The sequence below is a fragment of the Theropithecus gelada genome, chromosome 2 (assembly GCF_003255815.1).
Source record: "Theropithecus gelada isolate Dixy chromosome 2, Tgel_1.0, whole genome shotgun sequence".
NCBI classification, from domain to species: Eukaryota; Metazoa; Chordata; class Mammalia; order Primates; family Cercopithecidae; genus Theropithecus; species Theropithecus gelada.
Window position 1 is genome coordinate 54,413,553 of NC_037669.1, and position 15,989 is coordinate 54,429,541.

General features: G+C 52.5%; 1 protein-coding gene across 6 annotated transcripts in view; it reads left to right on the top strand.

Annotated features, from left to right (window-relative positions):
• Positions 1-15,989, top strand: part of ATP2B2 (ATPase plasma membrane Ca2+ transporting 2) — a 382,654-nt gene that overhangs the window by 343,627 nt on the left and 23,038 nt on the right. For all 6 annotated transcript variants that reach the window (XM_025377226.1, XM_025377224.1, XM_025377229.1 and 3 more), the window contains 4 exons: positions 3,042-3,283; positions 4,241-4,475; positions 12,178-12,357; positions 12,556-12,643. In XM_025377226.1, coding sequence (XP_025233011.1) covers positions 3,042-3,283; positions 4,241-4,475; positions 12,178-12,357; positions 12,556-12,643 — 745 coding nt within the window. The remainder of the gene's footprint in view (positions 1-3,041; positions 3,284-4,240; positions 4,476-12,177; positions 12,358-12,555; positions 12,644-15,989) is intronic.

The following is a 15,989-nucleotide window of genomic DNA, read 5'->3' on the forward strand; positions in this document are numbered from 1 at the left end:
TTACGGAGGAGGCAGCTCTGCCATTTGCAACCATGGATTGTCTGAAATCCTTTTAGAGGAAAATTAAAATATTTCACAGAGGGTAATAAAATGCTGGGTGTTTTGCAGGCATGACTGCTCGGCTCTCTTGGGCAAATAAGTAATTAGGCATTTTTATTTAAGTCCTCTGTGTCGTCATTTTCTTTCATTAGTAGAGGGAGACAAAATTGTTATGGAAAATACATAAAACTCTGGAAATCAACAGAAAGTTAATTATAAAATTGCAAATATATATATATGTGTGTGTGTGTGTGTGTGAGAGAGAGAGAGAGAGAGAGAGAGAAAGAGAGAGCGAGAGCTAGCACACAATAACAGCATACTGCAGAGAGAGGGAAGATCTTAGAACTTATTTTCCGAAACTTCAGACATGGGAAGTTGTGTCAAATATTCCTCTGCTTCTTAGTAAAACCTATCAAAGAGCCTGGGGGTGGGGCATTTTCCAAGGCACAGGATGCCTCAGGTCAATCTGGCCATGGGAGCCGGGAAGGTGCTCTGAGCCTTGCTCCCTATCCACCGCTGCCGTACCATCCACTGAGGGATCTGCAGTTCTTCCTCACTCTACCCTTCCTCACCACATCCACTTTAAGGAGAGGGTTGATATTTCTCTGAGCTAGAAAGCATGTGCTCCAGCCTCTCCATCTTACAGATGGGGAAACTGAGGACCTCGTTTAGGTTCAAAGGCTCTTTTTTATTTCCTATGCATCCCCAGGTCTCAGGACCACTGCATGTCGATGCCTGTATTCCCCCCATGTGAATCGGGTCTGCTCTTTGGGCCCGAGCCCTAGCTGCAGAAGAGGGGAGAATAGCCCAGGGATATGTCCAGTTGCTGACAGAAGGTCCACCCTGTCTCTGCACAGCCAGTCATGCTGACATCTTCCTGAGTCCACCTTCTTCCTATCCGGGCTGCTCTTTTGGGTAATATGAGGGAGACTGAGGATGAGGATGCAGAGGGCTCCTTGTGAGAGGTTCATCTGGTACTTCAGGGGGACACAGGCATGTTCATAGCTATTTCATCTTCAGAATTTCTCTAGGGTCTATCTCTGGTGTCTTTCACCACCCCTGAAGCCACCTCCACCTGAGTCGCCCGTATGAATGCTATTAAGTGGCATGAGTGTGTGTGCATTGGGGTCGGGGGGTGCACATGGGAGCCACCTGCAAATCTGCACTTTTGCAGCCTCCTGTGAATCCCACATCAGTGCCATATGGAGGCATCTCATCCTTACCATTAACCTGTCTTCCCTACCACTCTGGTCTGTATTAAACCATCTAGCGAACACTTAATAAGCACCTGCTGTGTGATAAGCTTTGCACTGACCCTGAGAACCCAGAGAGAAATAGAATGCATCTTGTTTACACAGGGGAAGAAAGACCCACATGGCAGTTTTCAAAAACAAGGAGATATTTGAGCTGGTCCTTAAAGGACAAGAGGAAGTTTGCCTGGCAGGGGAGGGAGAGGGACCCATCCGGGAGGAGCAGCAGAGGTGAAGGTACAGAGGCATGAAACAGCCTGTGTTCAGGCAGCCGTGCGAGGAAGTGACAGGTGCTGGGGAGATGCAGCTGGTGTTCTGGGAGTCTCCAGGACAGGAGCTAATGGTGTTCACATGGCCCTGAGGCGGGCACAGGGCCAGCATGAAGCAGGTGCCAAAGACTGTGTGTCTAATGTGTGAAGGGAGAGGGAAGTGAGGGAGGGACTCAAGGAAGGGATAAGTATTTGCAGCATATTCATATCATGGCATCTATAGAGCAGTTAAAAAGGAACACACTAGAGCCATAAACATGAATGAATCTCAAAAACAGAATGTTACAGCCAGGCACAGTTACAGCCAGGTATGGTGGCTTACACCTGTAATCCCAGCACTTTGGGAGGCCGAGGCAGGCGGATTACTTGAGGTCAGGAGTCTCATTAGGTTAAACTGCATGAACTTGCCCATATTTGACCATTTTTGACATTCAAAAATAGCAATTTCCATTGGTTCAACCTGATTGAATTCACAAGGGACAGTCTGTCCATCCCGTGAAATACCACTTAGCAATCAAAAGGAACAGCTTATCAGCACATGCAGCAGCTTGCCTATATCTCAGGGGGATTCTGCTGAGCAAAGAAGCCAAGCTCCGAAAGTTACAGACTGTATGGTTCCATTTACATAGCAGGCTGGAAATGATGAAAGCATGGAAACGGGAAACAGATTAGTGGTTGCCATGGCCAGGGAGTGGGGGGAGAGAGAGATGATAGCTTTAAAAAAAGGGTAGTACAAGGACCCTTATGATGAACTGTCCTGAATCTTGACAGTGGTGATGGCCACATTAACCCACACGTGGTGCCATTGCATAGAAAATGCACATGCACACACACACAAGCACATGTAAAGCCGGTGAAATCTCAACAAGGTCGGCTTCCATCTCCATCTCAGTTGTGGTACTTATGTTAATACTACAGTGATAACATTGGGGGAAACTGGATGAAGGGTATATGGCATCTCTCTGTATTGTTTCTTATTGCATGTGAATTACAATTATCTCAGAATTAACAGTTAAATACACACAGGGTAATGATTAATGCCAAATTTAAGACAGAAGTTGTTTCTAGGACACAGAGTGAATTATGCATATGGAAAGAGGTTTGCAGAGGGGAATCAGCTTTGTCTATAATGTTTTACTTCTTAAAAAAGAAAAATCTGAGGAAAGTGTGGCATAATGTTAAGATGCTACAAAGCTGGATGGTAGGCACATAACTTTGTTGCGTCATTCTCTTTCTCATGTTTGAAATAATTCATAATTTTTTAAAAAGCTGATCTTGCTTCACTCCTTTCACCCGGAGCCAGGACTGGACCTGGGATGCAGAACCCTGAGGGTGCAGGGGATGGGCCAAGGGTTCCCTGAGGGCTCAGCCCCCAGCGCAGAGACCACCTGGTGGCAGTCCCAGAGCCTCAGTGGCAGCCAGGGCAGGGGCTCCCCTGACACAGGCCCCACCAGGTGCCAGCTGCTCCTGCCTCTCTCCGCAGCCCCCAGAGAAGGAGGGCGCCCTGCCTCGGCAGGTGGGCAACAAGACGGAGTGCGGCCTGCTGGGCTTCGTGCTGGACCTGAAGCAGGACTACGAGCCCGTGCGCAGCCAGATGCCAGAGGAGAAGCTGTACAAAGTGTACACCTTCAACTCCGTGCGCAAGTCCATGAGCACTGTCATCAAGCTGCCCGACGAGAGCTTCCGCATGTACAGCAAGGGGGCTTCTGAGATCGTGCTCAAGAAGTAAGCGCTGGGCAGGGCGCCGGGGCTGAGGGCTGTGCCCTGGTGCAGGGAGCCGGGGATGTCAGGGTCATACGGCACTGGCTGCCATCCAGGCCAGGCTCAGCAGCCTGCTGGGCTAGAGTGGCCATCTAGCACCCAGAGCCACAGAGGGCCCTGCCCAAGGCCATCCAGGAAGATTCATCTTCACTTTCATGCCCCTTGGCCACTGTGTCTTCCACTATATCCTCTTAAACATTTCTATAGCCAGAGTCCTCCCCCTTCTCCTCCCTAAGCCACTGGTTCATCAGAAAGTTCTACCCGTTATCACACTTAGATCTCTCTTATTTCACTTCCTTTAGCATAGAGCCGGTTGATGGTAGCTATTTTCATTATTAGCCACACTTCTCTGACTCCAGAGGAGTGCTGGAAATAAGCCTGGTGAACTAAGCAAATCCCTTCCCCTCTCTGCCCTCAGTTTCCCCACTTGTACATTGAGAGGATTGTTCTAGCCCCCAGTGGTTCTCAACCCTGGCTACACATTGGAATCACTCTGAGGAGTATTTAAAAAAAAAAAAGATTCCTGGATTCACCCCAGACAAATTGAACTGGAACCTCTGGGGCAAGGCTCACACATGGATATTTATTAAAGGCTCCCCCAGGCAATTCTAATGTGCAGGCAGGGTCAAGAACTACTAGCCTGGGTTTTATGTGCTTTGTAAACCACTTCAGCTGTGGGAGTGTTATTTCAGATGAATCTTGTGAGTATATAATACATCAAAGTGGGGCTCCGCTTGCTGAGTGACCTGGGCAAAAATTGCAGGAAGGACGCCTGATTTCACCCTGCCTGGGGCATGGACTAGATGGGCACTGGATGACCAGCCACAGCCAGCTGAGCATCACGAGGGTGGGGAGGTGGTCTCTGAGCCGTTCAGAAGGAGCATTCCTTGGGCTCCCCATCTCCCTTCCATCCTCCCCCAGGTGCTGCAAAATCCTTAATGGGGCGGGAGAGCCCCGTGTCTTCCGGCCCCGCGACCGGGACGAGATGGTAAAGAAGGTGATTGAGCCCATGGCTTGCGATGGGCTCCGCACTATCTGCGTGGCCTACCGCGACTTCCCCAGCAGCCCCGAGCCGGACTGGGACAATGAGAATGACATCCTCAACGAACTCACCTGCATCTGCGTGGTGGGCATCGAGGACCCCGTGCGGCCGGAGGTAGGCCCCAGGGCCAGCAAGCTCAGGGAAAGGGGATGAGGCTGGGAGGCCAGCCACCTGGGTGACCTGAAATAAGTCACTTCACCTCTTTGAGTCTCAGTTTCCATGCAATGCCCATGGGGATCTCCTTCCCCTGATCCTCATAAGAGGATTGCCCATGAGAAACAGTGTAGACCACACATGGCATGGGTCAGCCTAGAAGGACACAGAACCCACAGGTTGCCAGCAGGTGTTGCTCTGCCATGGGGGCAGTCCTCGAGCTGTCCACCCAGCCACCATGAGCTCTTCCCTCTGGTCCCCCGAGGGACAAGTGTAGGGGCTGCCCTGCCTTAGAAACCTCTTGCCCTGCAGGAGCCAGGATCTCCTGTAACAAATCCACAAACATGAATTCCAGGGTCCCTACAAAGGACACGCCCAATAGCAAGGGTCATTGCACTCAGGAGAACCCAAAGTGTGGTGTCCCTGTCAGTATTTATAGTTTCTCGCAGTGCAGATGCAGTTTACCAGCCAGTTTACCCTAGCAAGCTGGCCTAGGAACACAGCGGAGAGTCTACCTTTATCAGGTTTCCAGGGGAACAGAGCTAGAACGTTAACTGCAGGTCACATTCTCAAGCAGAAGGCAAGGGGGCTGACAGGCCCACTTCACAAGGATCGAGGGAGGTGATGCCTATCAGTACACCTAGTGGGGTGCTCAGCACACAGTAGGTCTTCAGTCTCCTTCAGCTGAATCTGCACCTGGAGGGGAAGGCCAAGAACTCAGTGCTAGAGCTGCCAGGGTCAGGGGAAGATGAGATGTGTGTGGTCTGTGAGGCTGCCCAGGCTGAAGAAAGGCTGTGGGGAGCAGAGGAAGCTGTCCTGAATCTCCAAAACGCTGCATGGGCGGGCAGAGTGAGTCAGCTCACACCGCCAGGCCCCAGGGGAGCACCCCGGGCATGAGGCAGGGTGCAGGAGGGGCTTGCTTCCCCATCCTCCCAGGACTCACTCAACTGTTGGGTCCAGACCGGACGCCCTGGCCAGGCCCTGGCCGGGTCGATTGGCCTCTGCTGTAAGATTTGGTGCTGATGCTTTGAGGACCCACCTCCTCCACTCCTTAATGGACCTACCCTGACACTGTTCTTTGGGGGTCTCTGGCCATTCCCTACTCCTCTCTGAGCCTCAGCTTCCCTTTCTTTAAGGTAAAAGGGATAGATAAGATGCCCTCCAAGTTCCTGGCCCTGATGTTATAAGATTCTGCATTCCAAAAAAAAAATGAAACTAGGAGGTCACAGGCATGGACTTTCACATTTTAGGCAGCAGGGAGAGGGTTCAAAGTGTGAGCTCAGACATCAGACAGATCTGTGATCCTGAGTGCCAGCACAGCTGGCTGTGTGACGTCGAACCAGTTACATAACCTCTCTGAGCCTCATCTGCATACTGGGGATAATAATAGTATCACACACACCCCCTCTGGGATATCATGAAGGCTCAGATCATGTATCTACGAGCAACAGGCAGAGCATCTGGCACAAGATAGGTGGGCTACATATGTGGGTCCCCTTCCTTCATGCCCTCTCCAGTAGATTTCATTACCCTAGATCCAGGGACACGTAACAGCCCTAGACACACAGTCTAGCCTACCAAAGGTGTTCAATGAGTGTTTGTGGAATGAATGAGTTGGGGGTGTCATTGTGGCTTCCTCACTCCTATCAAGATCCTAAAACAGCAAAGACAATTAATGTCCCTGGAGCTTGACAGTGGAGCCCACACGTGCTTTCCTGCAAACCTCTCTCTCCATGGACAGACAGGCCATTTATCGGCCTCCCTGTGGGACACCTCCTCATTACCAGTCACTAATGGGTCCAGGCTTCACTGTGATGTGTTATCTCGTTACTGAAAACTCTTCATCCTTGCACAGCACTTGAGGCTGGCCTGCCCACACCCCTGTCCTTCCCAATCCCACAACCTCCCCCTTCCCGGTCACTCCCAGAGTTCCTGGCTCACCACTCTGCCTTGGAAACATCCCTTAGATGAATGGAAGACACCAGCAGGTCCCAACTGTTATCTGACCATGACGCACAATAAGAAATGTATTTTATGTCATGACTCAGTAAACACACACACTTCACCAAAGCAAGAATTTCACAAAATAATGGGATGCACTTAACTATTTTCCATTCTTCTATTTATTTGTTTCTTTTTAAAAATGTTGGTCACCACCCACTAAACAAATTTCACAACTCTCACAGGGCATGACTTGAGGTTTGAGTGGCTGATCTAGTCCAAACACCTTCCCCCACAAACCCCAATTTCCAGAAGAAAACACCGAGGCCCAGAGGGGGACAGTGATGTGCCCAAAGTGGCTGAGTGAACCCAGATTAGAACAGGTTTTCTGCCTCCCTGCCTCAGGGCCTTTGCCTGGTTGCCACACACACACACACAAAGAAAGGAAAGGAGAGGAGAGAGGAGAGGAGAGGAGAGGAGAGGAGAGGAGAGGAGAGGAGAGGAGAGGAGAGGAGAGGAGAGGAGAGGAGAAGAGAAGAGAGGAGGAAGTTCTAAGTTAAGAGGATGAGCAGATGAGGACAGGGATGAGAGCTCCCCATGCCCAGGGCCTGAAGGGGCAGAGCTGGGTCCCTGGCATTTTCTGTTGACAGCATGGTCATCCAGAGAAGCTGGCTGCAGGCACAGACTCTGGGAAAGGGGGGCCTGGAGCCAACCCCCAACCCCCAACTTTGCCACTAACAAGCCACTTCCCTCTGTGAGCCTCAGTGTTCTCATCTATGAAATGGGAAGTTAGCCCAGGTGCCCCTTGGGTCCCTCCCAAGCTCTGACGTCCCCAGAGAGAGAAAGAGTTGACTGGAAGACTTACCCTCCCATCTTCCCCCACTTCCTTCGGTCAAGGCATCCACATGGGCCACCCTTTCTCCTGTTGGCTCACCCCTGGGATGTCTGTATAGGAGTCATAAACTGTTTCACAGCGGTAACCTACTCAAGTGACACAGCAGACTCAAGGGACATGGGTTCTAATTCTGCCCCTGCCACTCCCTCACAGATGGCCTCAGTTTCCCCACCTGAAAACTGAGAGAATCAGACTGTCCAACAATCACAGTGAGGGACACAGTAGGGTTACAGGTGACACCACTTGCAAGCGTAAAAGCTCAGAGTTGATTCAGCATCTCTGAATGGGGCGGGATGGATGCAGGACCCAAGGAGACGGGTGGGTATGGTTTTGTTTATTTGTTTATTTGTTTGTTTTTTAGGTAGGTCATTCCTGCCCCCTCTAGCTCCTTGGTTCCCACCTCAGAGGCAACCACTATCCCCAGTTTTTAGGGGTGACCTTCAGGGAACGTGTGTGCCTATGGTGACGGTGTTTTTGTCAAGCTCCCCAGGGCTCTGTCCTCCTGGACTCATCCGTTTATACAGAATTCTTTGTCACCCTCTGTAAATCTCACAGGTGAACGCCCTTCCTGGTGCCTCCAGCCTAGGAGGCTCAGCCAGAGGGAAAGCCTCAGCCTGGACCATCTCTAGGGCCCTGCAGACACACTAAGATTCATTTTGCAACTGCAAGAAAACAGTCTCTGCCTCACTCGGTTTCCCTGGCTGTCAAGGGGTTGAATCTCCACATTGCCTTCCTCTCACGAGAAGACCAAAGGCTAGAACAGATCAAAACACCCTTGCCAAAGCACCCCACTGTCGGCCCATATAGTGGGTACATTTTCCAAGGTTGATTGAAGTCAGTGCCGATAAAGCCATCAGGAGAGCAGCGGTCTGGGATTTGCTGGGTTATCCGGGGGTGTTTGAAGCCCTCGGAGTCACAGACAACGGCTGTCACAGAAACAACAGATGTTTAAAAGCTTTTATTTAATGAAAACAGGAAGCACCCATTTCCTGGCTGCTTTTCCTCAGTGAGAAATATCTAGGATAATTTTAGCGACAGAAATCATGTTTTCCCAAACTTATTTATTTATTTTTAATTTCACAGTAATTTTATTGATGTGGGAAGTGTATTTCAACTGGATCGATGCCTCTGGGGTTTGAGTCTTAAACATCTCCGGATCCTCAGTGTCCAGAGCAGTTAGATGCTCCAGAGCTGTTTGTCCAATAAGTGAATGAGTGAGCAACAAAACTGAGTCCTGAGAGCGGCTTAAGAAAACATCCCGTTGGGTTGCAGGAATCAGGAATGGCTTCATGAATAGAGAGCATTTCACTTATAAGATGGGACAGACTTGACACATAGAGGCTAAGGGAGGGAGGGCATTCCAGGAAGAGGGGACAGCATGAGCAGGGCAAGAAGGCAGGAAGGGATGCGGAATGGCTGGGGCCTTGTGAATGCCCTGCTGCATTTATGAGAGAAAAGGGACTTGAAAAAGGTGTGCACGTGCCCATCCTGTGCGTGGGCTGTTTGTGCCCTGTCATAGAGTTCCCCCAGCCTTGCTGAAGGGTAGATACTATTGTACCCATTTTACAGATGAAGAAACCAGGGTTCATGTGAGACCCTAGAGCAAAACCCAGCCCAATCCTTTGGTCCCCAAGCCCTCTCTCCACTGCACAGAGGAAAGTATAGGGTCCGTAAAAATTAGCCTCATTTTTCTCATGAAGCCAGCTTGCTTGGAGAGGCCCAGACAATGGCTGATTTTGGTTCTGGGAGACAGTCTTGAAAGTGAGAGTCTTTCTAAAATGCAGCACTGATCGTCTCATTCCTGGCTCAGAACTTCTCACAGTTCCCAGTGCCTGAAGGAGCATATCCCTGGTCCAGCACCTTCTGCCCCTCTCCAAATTCATGGTCTCCAGTCCCTAACCCACATCTTCTCTCAGCCTCAGCCCCTCCAGATCACCTGCAGCATGGCCCTCAGACCCGTTCATACCTCATGCCTTCTCTGCCAATGCAGAGTGGACAGTGCTCTGTGGCCAGGACTAATCTCTGTTCATCTGTGTAGCCTCAGCCCTGGCACAATGCCAGGAACCAGAGCCTCAGTTGGCAGCTCAAACATCCCCTCCTCCAGGAAGTCCTCCTTGATTTCTCCTCCCCACCCACTTTCTTCTAAAGCAACAGTGCCCTCTGTGCTCTTTCAGTAGCATGTATACTCAGCAGCACAAAACCCCCTTCTGTGTTCCCAGAGCCTTTTGTATAGGCCTGTGCCAAAGACCCTGCCTCCAAATAGAGTACAGGTCTGATGCAGGGTAATGCTCTGCTATCTGAAAAAAGAAAGGTTGTGTAAAAAAATCAGCTAGACTTGTTCCACCGTGGAGCAGTGGGCATTAGAGGGAGGGAGTGCCCTGTCATCAGGGGTGTGCAAGCAGAGGCTGACCAGCCCATCTGTTGAGGACACCTGGGAACAGATCTAGACAATGAGCAGAGGGTCAAAGTCAATGACCCAAAGCCCTTTCCAACTCTAAGACCTCCAGCATCTTTGAAACCAAGAACTGAAATTCCTCCTTTTGGGGGCAGGAGCCAGATAAGGTGTGTGTTCCCAGGAAACAGCAGCTCTTTGCTGTTCTCAGGGGCAGGTGAGAGCAGGGGGCCACAGCCCATGTTACAGCCGTCATGAGGCTATTAGTAAGTTATATAAACAGGATCTTTGACATTCCACGTCCCCACTCCCTCCAGCTCTGTAAAAATGAGGTCACGTTTGCTTACGTGATTAGCCACTGTGGCATGAGGCAGAGGCCTTGCTCACATGGCCCCCAAGCCCCAAGTGGGCACTGGAAGGCTTCTCCCCAAGCCCTGGAAATAAGCCCCAGAGGAGGCTGGTGGTCAGCTGGCCCTGCTCTAACCCTTCAACAACAGGGAGATCACTACCTGTCACCACAGAGCCAGTCTCTGAGACAACTCCAGTAGCTAGAGAGGCCTCCTTACTGGGACCCTGCCCCTCCAGGACATCTGTTCCTCACGCCACAAGACAGCCACGCTCAGAACTGTGGGTTTCCTCTTGAAGGCATCAGGGTGGAGCCCCTGAAAGAGGGCAGCCCCACAGGCTGACACTCAGGTAGGTCACTAGTGGCCAGGGTAAGGAAAGAGCGGCCAGGCAGTGCCCTCTGCACAGAGTACACAGGGAGGGTGGTGCCCTCCCCCATGGCGCCTGCCCTCCTGCCCAGAGGCAGGCTGGGCAATGACCCAGCTTGAGACGATAGTGGTGGGGGCTGAAGGAGTGGTGGGTGCTGCGGATGGGGTGGACACAGGCGAGACAGTCAAGGCCGATCCTTGTTCTTACCATTGCTGAGGGCAGAAAGGAGACCAGGGCAGGGGCTGTCCCAGTCAGGCTTGGCCCCACCTTCTAACTGTTTGTACTAGTTTCTAAGGCTGCTGTAACAAAGTCACACAAACTGAGTGGCTCAATAGCAGTTTGTTGTCTCACAGTCCTGGAGGCTGGACGTCTCTTTGAGACCAAAGTGTCAGCAGGGCTGGCTCTTTCCAATGACGGTAGGGAGGAGCTGTCTCCGCCTCTCTCTTAGCTTCCAGTGGCTTGCCGGCCACCTTTGGCCTCCTTGGAGTGTAGAAGCAGCACCCCAATTTCTGCATGGCATCTCCTTTGCAAATCTTTGTGTCCAAATTTCCTCTTTATAAGGACACCATTCCTGTTGGATTAGGACTTACCGTGATGTGCTCATTTTAGCTGGATTTACCGCTATAATGACCCTATCTCTAAGCAAGGTCACATACACAGGTACTGGGGCTTAGGGCTCCAGTCTGTCTTTTAGGGGGACTATGACTCAATCTATAGGTTCCAACTCCCTCAGCGGTGGCTTGGCAGGTGGATGCCGGAGTGCGCTCCTGGGCACTGTGAGGTGTGCAGGGAGGGAACGTCAGACTGAGTCCTTCCAGGCTGGAGATTCTAACAGGCTGTGGTCTTTCCAAACAACTGGATTTTCTGCCCTTGACATGTTCTCTCCCACTGAAAGACGTTCTGCAGCAAATATTATTTTATTATTTGTCATTGCCCTCGGGTAAGAATCACTCGTTCCATTGATTTCTGTTGTGTATAAAGGGCTGCCCCAGCTCCAGGCTGATTTCCGTGGGGGAAACCCTTAGCTCTGCTCAGGGCTGGCTGCTGGGGTGGGGCGGGGCTGGGAAGCCTTGTGCCTTCTGATTGGCTGGCTCTGATCTGGCCTGATTGTCCCAGATATCGTCTGTCATTACAGTCAGAGAGGGCAGAACTATCCTTATTATTGCAGAGAAATGGTATATTTTACATGAAGCGTAATCATTTATACATATTCTAAACCCGTGTCACATTCTGTAAGTAAAATGCTCCCAAATGCAAATATCCCCCCAAGAAACTGAAAATACACAAATGGATTTGTCAAGTTTGCAGGAACTGTGTATGTGGGTGAGACAAGGACAAGTTCACCTGGCCAAGCTTACCTGGGGCCAGATCTGAGGAGGTGTTCGTGGAAGTCTTTCCAAAGTCCTTGCCCAGGTCAAGACAGCCAGTGGTTCTGTCTCAGGATGGACTGTCATGGTCAATAGGTGGTAGCCACCTGGGACTCTGTGATGAGAACCACATCAGGGTTTAATCAAAGGACGTGTGATCGATTAACAATGCCTGCCATGGGCACAGGAAGGGAGGCTGTGGCCCATGTGCCATGTGTGCCATCAGTATCTCATAGTCATCTAGTCCCCTTTCAGTAGAGCTGCCTGTGAGAAGGGCTCCTCTGGAATCCACGAAGGCAGGGGGGATCTGCCTGAGGTGGTGCCCTCCCCCATGGCCCCTGCCCTCCTGCCCAGGTCCCAGAAGCCATCCGCAAGTGCCAGCGGGCAGGCATCACGGTCCGCATGGTCACTGGTGACAATATCAACACGGCTCGGGCCATCGCCATCAAGTGTGGCATCATCCATCCTGGGGAGGACTTTCTGTGCCTCGAGGGCAAGGAGTTCAACAGAAGGATCCGCAACGAGAAGGGGGAGGTGCGTGTCCCAGCGTAAAGCATCCTCCGGGGAACGTGCTTAGATGGGGGCTGGGAGGTAGGGTGCTGCATGATTGTACAGAAGCCAGCCAGTGTGCTGCTAAGAGCCCAGTGACTCTGGGCATGTCCCCTCCCTTCTCCAGGCCTCAGTTTGTCTCCCCAACCCCACCGACCCGCCCCCTTCCCCATCCCTCTCCAGATTGAGCAGGAGCGAATTGACAAGATCTGGCCAAAGCTGCGGGTGCTGGCTCGCTCCTCCCCCACGGACAAGCATACCCTGGTTAAAGGTAAGACTTGGGCAGGCACGGGCGATCCTGAAGCCCAGCACCAGGCCGGAAACTGGGCCCTCCTCTCCTGGCACTTGCAGCTTCTTCCCAGAAGGGAAGGGCCCCTCGCCCCCGACTCTCCACACCTGGGTACAGTCTTATGTCACCCCCTTTTCAGTCCTGGGAGCCTGCAAGGGGCCAGAAGGGGATGGGACTAAGTCTTCTCTCTGGGCCTCCAACTCCCCTAGGAAACAATGGACCTGGGCCTGTGTGGGGTCCCAAACTCCCGGCTCAGGGCTGAATGGGGCCCACAGACGTGTTCTATGTGGCCGGTACAGCGCCTTTTTAAATGATGAATTTGAAAGACTACTCAGACCCTGCTCTCTCACCTTTGACACAGTCCTTACTGCTGCTTGTGGTCCGACACTTAGCCTACTTCACTTGTTCTCAGTCTGGTCTCAGAGCTTTTAGTCTCTTGGTCTGTCTGGTCCCTGAGGCAACCAACCAACATTTGTGACCAGGACCCCAGGGATGCGCTGTCTTGGGAATAGCCACCTGAGGGATGAGACCAAAAGCCAAAGTCTTGCTCCTCCCTCCAAAGGGAGGGTGCACCACTTGCTGAGCCTAGGTGGCCGGGTGCTGGGCACTCTTTATTTTTATTTTATTTTATTTGAGACAGGGTCTCCCTCTGTCACCCAGGCTAGAGTGCAGTGGTGCAATCATAGCTCACTGCAACCTCAAACACCTAGGCTCAAGCAATCCTCCTGTCTCAGCCTCCCAAGTAGCTAGGACCACAGGCATGTGTCAACACGCCTGGATAATTTTTTTTAATTCTTTGTAGAGACAGAGTCTCCCTATATTGCCCAGGCTAGTCTCGAACTCCTGGCCTCAAGCAGTCCTCCTGCCTTAGCATCCCAAAGTGCTGGGATTACAGGCAGGAGCCACTATACCCAGCCAACTGGGTATTTTTAGAGTCACACGGTCCTGGCTTTGCCACTGACCTGCTCTGTGGCCTTTGGCAAATCGCACTCTGGGACTCTGTTTCCTCATTTGTAAAATGGCTATGGGAGCAGGTGTCCACCGGAGATCACCCTAGAACATCTTAGATTCCTCTTTCAAAGGTGCTGCCCAAGGACATTAATGGAAGCAGATCTGGCCTGGGGAGAGAACCCCAGAACCACAAGGGAGCAGAAGGCCCCCAGCCCATCCTTACTCTTATTCATTCACTCATTCTCTCCATAACTGTTTACTGAGGTCCTGCTAGGTGCCAGCCCTGCTCAGGGCAGGCATGGTCCTGCCCACGTGGAATTCCTGGGCCAGGTTGCATGCAGCAGCATTGAATAAGTGGTCCCTGCATAGAGCGAAAGGCTACACTGCTGGCAGGGGTGCTCTCGGCCCGACACTGGCCTCAAACTTGGATTAGGGAGGCTTTAGGTCACAGGCCATGGAAGGTGGGATGGGCTCCAGGGTTGGTAGGGCCTGTGCTTGAGGCAAGGCAGGGAACTGCTCTGCAAAGGGCTAGAGGCAGAAAATCCCCAGGTGCCTTCAAGGATCTGGGCCAGGACCTTGGGACGGGAGAGGGAAGCTACAGGAGACTGGAGCAGGTGGGAGGGCAGCAGATCCTGCAGGGCCACCAATGCCCACTTGAGTACCCTGCCGTGGCCTGCACCATGTCACCAGGCTCGGGAACATGGGAGCGTTTAGAGAGTAGAAGCATCCTTTTAGAAAACTTACCCTGCAGTGCAGAGCATGGCCTGGCAGTCCCACAGGATTGTCCCACAGGATTGTCCCACTGAAGAGCTGTCACCTGCCCACAGTGGTGACACCTCAGGTGGAGCTGCCAGGTGCGGGTCTGAGAAAGTCTGGGTGGTGGAGGGGTCTGGGCTGGGTGGTGGTTTGCATGTCATGGAGGGATGAGGAGCAGGAGTGTCTGGGATCCCATCAGTCTATACCTGTTGGAGAAGAGCATTGGACATCGAGCCAGGACGGAGAGCAGGCCTGAGACAGAGTCCTGGGTGGCACATGTGGGTGGGGAGAGAGGAGCCACAGAAGCCAAGAGCTGCCTGAGTGATGGTGAGGCTGAGAACCTACCAGAGGAGGCCAAGGGGAGGAGGCTAGAGGGGCAGGAGGATGGCCAGCGGGGAGTGGTGCCAGGAAGACAAGAAAGGAGGCCTGTGGAGGAGGAAGGTGTGGCCCATGGTGGGAATAATTGCTGAGAGGTCTGCGGGGACAGAACAGAAATGTGGCCTTAGGAGGCAGCCACAGGAAGGCCCCTGGTGACTGCACACAGTCAGGCCACCCCAGGACTGGAGGAGGGGAAGGGGTCTGGGGAAAGGTTTCCTCCCAGCTTTCCGCACAGCTCGAGCTATGCAAAGGTCCACGCCACCTGGGAGCCACAGGGCAGAAATTTGACCCCTCCCTGCCTTGGAGGGGCCCCCAGACTGACTGAGGGAACCATGGAAACTCAGGCCCAATGTCGCAAGGGGACAAGCTTGGAGAGGCTGAGTCCAGGACGGTGGAACTGAGGGCTCACTGCCAGCTGGGTGGGAGCAGCCCAGGACGATTCCCAGAACACAGGGCACTGCAGCTGGGCCTGGAAGAGGGTAGAGCTGCAAGGAGCAGGTGGGGGCACAGTGCCCCAAGTCATGGACCTCAGCCCCTCATTCCACAGGCTGCCGCTGTCTGCTAGGCACAGAACAGAGAGATGCGCAAGGATGGAGCAGCGCACAGAGTTACAGGGATCTGATTAAGGGTGGGCAGGGATCTTCAGAGGGTCAGAAAGGCTTCCTGGAAAAGGCAGCATCTGAGCCAAAAATACAGTACAGGTGGGTGACAGGAGTACCTCCAGCCAAGGGAACAGCCTGCGCAGAGACGGGCCAGCGAGGGCTAGCTCTGTGGGACTGCAAGCACAGACTGGGGGTGGCCGGGCAATGAGAGAAGGGAAGAGGTCAGGGTGCGGGTGAGGCCTGGTCACAGAGGACTTCATAAGTGGAGCTAAGAACATGGATGTTATCGTGAGGCCAAGGGGGAAAGCGGAAGAATGACGTTCCGGGGATGGGTGGGGGACGGAACTGTTCAGACGTGGGTTTTAGAGAGATCCTGGGGTTGCTGTGGGGAAGCAGGTTGGAGGGGCAGCCCAGAGTCAGTGAGAGGAAACCCAGTGATGCTGGTGGCAGAGGGTGGAGACAGAGAGGAAAGGAAGGGTTTCAGTGGGATTTTGGAGCCAGAATTGGCAGGCCTTGGTGATACATTCAATGTGCAGAATGAGAGAGAGACACATGGATGCTGACACCCAAATTCCTGTCCTGCCCATGGACATCCCTGCTTGCAAGCCCAATGAATGAGGAGTCCCACAAACTCCACAGGT